The 4792-nt window shown below is 36.1% G+C and overlaps 1 protein-coding gene across 1 annotated transcript; it reads left to right on the forward strand.

Moving 5' to 3' along the window:
• The first annotated feature begins 3848 nt into the window (after positions 1-3848).
• Positions 3849-4442, forward strand: LOC141816385 (uncharacterized). The gene has a single exon (XM_074704172.1). It carries the CDS (start codon positions 3849-3851, stop codon positions 4440-4442), a length of 594 nt encoding a protein of 197 aa, XP_074560273.1.
• Positions 4443-4792: the final 350 nt, after the last annotated feature.

Here is a 4792-nt window from a genome sequence, read left to right on the forward strand (position 1 = left end):
AGTGGAAAGGGAAATTGGGCCAACATAAGGACAAAACTTGAAGGCCCAAATCTACATGATCCAAGATGCATTCAAGGGCTACAAGTGTCCAATTTTCATTGGTATTTTTGGGGGAATTTTCTGAAATAATTTTTGATATCTTTTGGTGGATTTTTAATGCTTTTTGGGAGTTCCTAAGCTAGTATTATGGGAAATAAATGTCATGCATGCATGCATGCATGATAATGGTGCATAATTAGTGCCTAGTGGGTCTTAGTGGATATTAAAAGCTTAGTGGGAAGTGTGGTAGAGGTTAATGTTTCAACCTCCACTAAGTCTATATATAGGAGAACTCTTGTATGGCTAAGGCATGTTGAGTTTGAATGAAATTAGAGTTTTCTCTATTGTGAGAGCTTCCTTTGGTTATTAGACAAAGAACTAATCTTGATCTTATCAAGGCAACTTGTGGTGATCAAAACCCCCATGACTTATCACTCACCTTCTCATCTTACTTGAGTGTGGCGTCAATATCCTTCCCTACATCTAAATATCAAGGCGATCCGTTCCAAGGTGTTTATCACATCTTCTTAGCCTTAGTCCTTATAATTGGGTCTCCATTGATACATAATGAATGGATCATCAACAACATCTAAAGTGGGTTAAGCATGATTCATATTAGCTTGTTGGGCAACTTATTCACTTGGTTTGACTCCATCACTAACTAACCAATAAAACAACAAAATTACTATTACAGGGAGATATTTTGCATGTAAATCTTTAGCAAACGAACTAAGAGACATTGACAATGATGTTTTTTTGGTACTGAAAGTATGAAATAATTATGACCTCAAACAAATCAAATTTTGGATTAGATCATTCTGATTGCATCAGGAGATACTATTAATTTCCCTAGGATGAAATGTTAAACTTAAAATTATGAACAGTTCATCATCATTTCTATATCTGACCACTTATATTTTCACTAATCTCAAGCAACACTGCTGAAAAATAAGTTATGTTGACTTTATAAATTGTTGATTCTACATTTAACTAAATTTGGTATAAAAGGATGCTATTTGACACAAAATTGAAACCTGCAAGTGTAATCAAGTCAAAACTCAAGACCAAGTTCAATTCTTCATTTGAGTAGCATGTAAAAGACTGAAAATAATATAAATTATCTATATTTGACGAGAAGAATCCCTATCTATAAATACTAACTTAGAAAAAAACTGAACTTGAGTTGCATGCTCACTCACAACCAAAGGAATCAAATCCAATGGTGATAAAGGATTGAATCCATAATTCAAATGGAGAGAACCAAGTTGCAGAATGTATGCTGCTATTGTAAGCAAACTCAATATGTGGTAGGCAATCTTCCCATATTTTCAAATTCTTTTAATGATAGCACGAAGTAAGAAAGATAATGTTTGATTAACAACTTCAGTTTGCCCATCAGTTTGGGGATGACAAGTAATAAAAAAACCAATTTTCCCCATAAAGTTTTCCAAAAATAACTCGAAAACTTTGCATCCCTATGGAGACAATTGTTCTAAGCATGCCATGCAACCTAACGACTTCTCTAAAGAACAAATCAGCTACATGAGAGGCATCATCGGTTTTATGACATGGAATGAAATGTGCCATCTTACAAAACCTATCAACCACAATAAAAATTGAGTCTCTTCCCCTCTTAGTACGGGGTAGTCCCAAAACAAAGTCCATCGAAATATTAGTCCAAGGTTCACTAGGTATAGGCAAAGGAGTATACAAGCCATGGGGTTTCAACTTAGATTTAGCTTGTTTGCAAGTAATACACGTCTCACATATTTTCTCCACATCATGTTTCATATGAAGCCAAAAGAAGTGATCTTGTAGGACCCCTAAAGTCTTAGTCACACCAAAATGTCCCATCAAGCCACCACCATGGGCTTCCCTAGTAAACAATTCACACAATGAACACATAGGCACACACAATCTATTCTCACAAAATAAAAACCCATCATGCCTATAGAACTTAACAATACAACCTTGTCACTTGCTTTGAACACTTCAGAAAAATCAGCATCATTGGCATATAAATCCTTGATATATTTGAATCCAAGTAATTTTGTATCTAAGGCGGAAAGTAAAGCATAACTTCGAGATAATGCATCAGCAACCATGTTCTCTTTGCCTTGCTTATATTTGATCACATAAGAAAAAGTCTCGATGAATTCCATCCATTTAGCATGGTGGCGGTTCAACTTTTATTGGCTCTTCAAATGCTTTAGAGATTGATGATCTGTGTGAATCACGAATTCTTTCAGCCATAGGTAATGCTGCCATGTCTCCAATGCCCTCACCAACATGTGCATCTCCTTGTCATATGTGGGATAGTTGAGAATGGCTCCACTCAACTTCTCACTGAAGTAAACAATGGGTCTCATTTCCTGCATAAGCACAACACCTATTCCAAGACCAGAAGCATCACATTCGATTTCAAAGGTTTTAGAAAAATCTAAAAGGATTAGTAAAGGAGCAAAACTTGGCTTTTCTTTCAAAGTGTTGAGTGTCCTCTCTTGCTCCTCTCCCAACTTGAATGGCTCATTTTTCTTGATGACTTTAGTAAGTGGAGCTGCAAATTGCTAAAATCACGAACAAACCGTCTATAGAAGCTGACCAAACCATAGAAACTCCTCACTTGGCCGATTGTTGTCAATGTTGGCTACTCTTGAATTGCTTTCACCTTTTCCTCATCCATCTCAACACCTTTAGCACTAACAACAAAACCAAGAAACACAACTCTATTGATGCAAAAGGTGCATTTGTTAAGGTTAGCAAAAAGCTTCTATTTTTCAACATACTCAAAATTGACTTTAGATGTGTGACGTGCTCTTCTAAGCATCTGCTATAAATCAAAATATCATCGAAATACACAACTACTCTTCCTAAGAAAGCATGCAAAACATGGTTCATTAAACGCATAAAAGTGCTTGGAGCATTAGTTAACCCAAAAGGAATGACTAACCATTCATATAGGCCATGCTTTGTCTTAAAACCAGCCTTCCATTCATCACCTTCCTTCATTCTAATATGATGGTATCCACTCCTAAGATCAATCTTTGAGAATACACAAGAACCATGCAATTCATCAAGCATATCATCAAGCCTAGCAATTGGGTAGCGATACTTTACCGTTATGTTGTTGATGGCTCCACAATCCACACACATCCTCGAAGTCCCATCCTTCTTAGGAACTAGTAACACAAGAACTGCACAAGGGCTCATGATTTCTCGAACATATCCCTTCTCTAGCAATTCATCAACTTGTCTTTGAAGTTCCTTTGTTTCCTCTGGTGTGAGAAAAGAAAGAATGGAAAAGAAAAGGAGTGTGAGAAAATAAAAAGTGTAGATGAGAGGAGTGAAAAAAAGAATGAAAAAAAAACTTCAAGAGCAAGAGTAAAAAAGTGAGCTTTTATGCAAAAAAAAGAGAGGTTAAGAGAGTTTTTTATTCTCAACAGCCGATGATTTTACTTTTGTACAAGGTTAAAGTTCAAGGCATCAAATAATTAAAGATTAAGTCAAATCTAGTTTATCATGATAAAGTACATTAAATGCTCCTTGTATATCCAAAAAGATTAAGTGCATTAAATGCATTAAATGCTCCAACATTCAAAAACATGAATGTTTGGAGCATGCTCCAACGTTCATGTGTCCACAACGTTCAAGAGGCTCTCATGTAACACTATAAACCACCTTGTATGGTTACTTTCAAGATAATGAAGAAAAGTCTTCATGTTTTCTCCTCTTTCTTGCAACAAGCTTTTCATGGGTTCTCCTCCATTTTGTAACAAGCTATCAAATTAATACTAAAGCTAAATTTCATCATGGTATTAGAGCAGCAAAGTCTACCTCTTCCGCAACTAAGCTCGCTCCCTCCTCAACCTCCTCAACTCTTCTCTTCTCTTCTTCTTAGTTCCTCCAACTATATTCAATGGTCCGGATTCATTAAGACGATCCTAAGTGCCTATAACCTTGAAGATCATATTCTTCAGGATCCTCCTATCAAATCTAATCCTCCCTTCAAAGAATGGCAGAAGAAAGATAATCAAGTATTTGTTCATCTTCTTCTTTCTCTAGATGAAGTTCACAAGAGTATGGTTGCTTGTTCTCCAAATGCTAAAGCTTTATGGGATCATCTCTCTGCACTATATGGGCAAACCAATAACATCGGAAGAGTCTTCGAACTAAGAAGACAAATGGCAGACATGAGAAAAGACAACAAGACTCTTCCACAACTCTTTGGAGAATTTGGTAACTTATGGAGCGAGCTTGAGGTTCTACGACCACCAACTACTGATCCGACAGAAATAATAAAGCGACAAAATGAAGACAAGGTTTTTAGTCTTCTTATGACTCTCGGAGACTCAATTCTCAACTATGAGATAGGAAATTCTGAGAATGCAAAATACCTATCATGACATAACAAATCATCTAAAGAACTGAGTTAAGCTTGAATATTGAAGAAACTTCAAACAAAAAAATGGAAGTTCATGGGTTCAAGATTAACGAAGTTCATCCAAAAGAAGAAGTATGTCCCAATTGCAAGAAGAAAGGGCATACAAAGGACAAGTGTTGGTTTATTCATCCTCATTTAAGACCAAAGGCATTTCGAAAGAAGGAACTTGTGCAAACATTAAAAGCACAAACTTCTATTGCGGAGCATCACCAAACCTCTACAACAAGTATATGCTTAAACTCCACTCTAGATACTAAACATGGATTATTGATTCAGGATGTGATTATCATATGGTAAATGACAGGAATAAAA

The sequence above is a fragment of the Curcuma longa genome, unplaced genomic scaffold (genome assembly GCF_044706935.1).
Source record: "Curcuma longa cultivar G26 ecotype Majalengka, Jawa Barat unplaced genomic scaffold, ITB_CL_G26_1.1 contig_16361, whole genome shotgun sequence".
NCBI classification, from domain to species: Eukaryota; Viridiplantae; Streptophyta; class Magnoliopsida; order Zingiberales; family Zingiberaceae; genus Curcuma; species Curcuma longa.

Coding starts and splice junctions, on each gene's coding strand:
- LOC141816385 (XM_074704172.1), top strand. CDS start 3,849: ATGGTATTAGAGCAGCAAAGTCTACCTCTTCCGCAACTAAGCTCGCTC.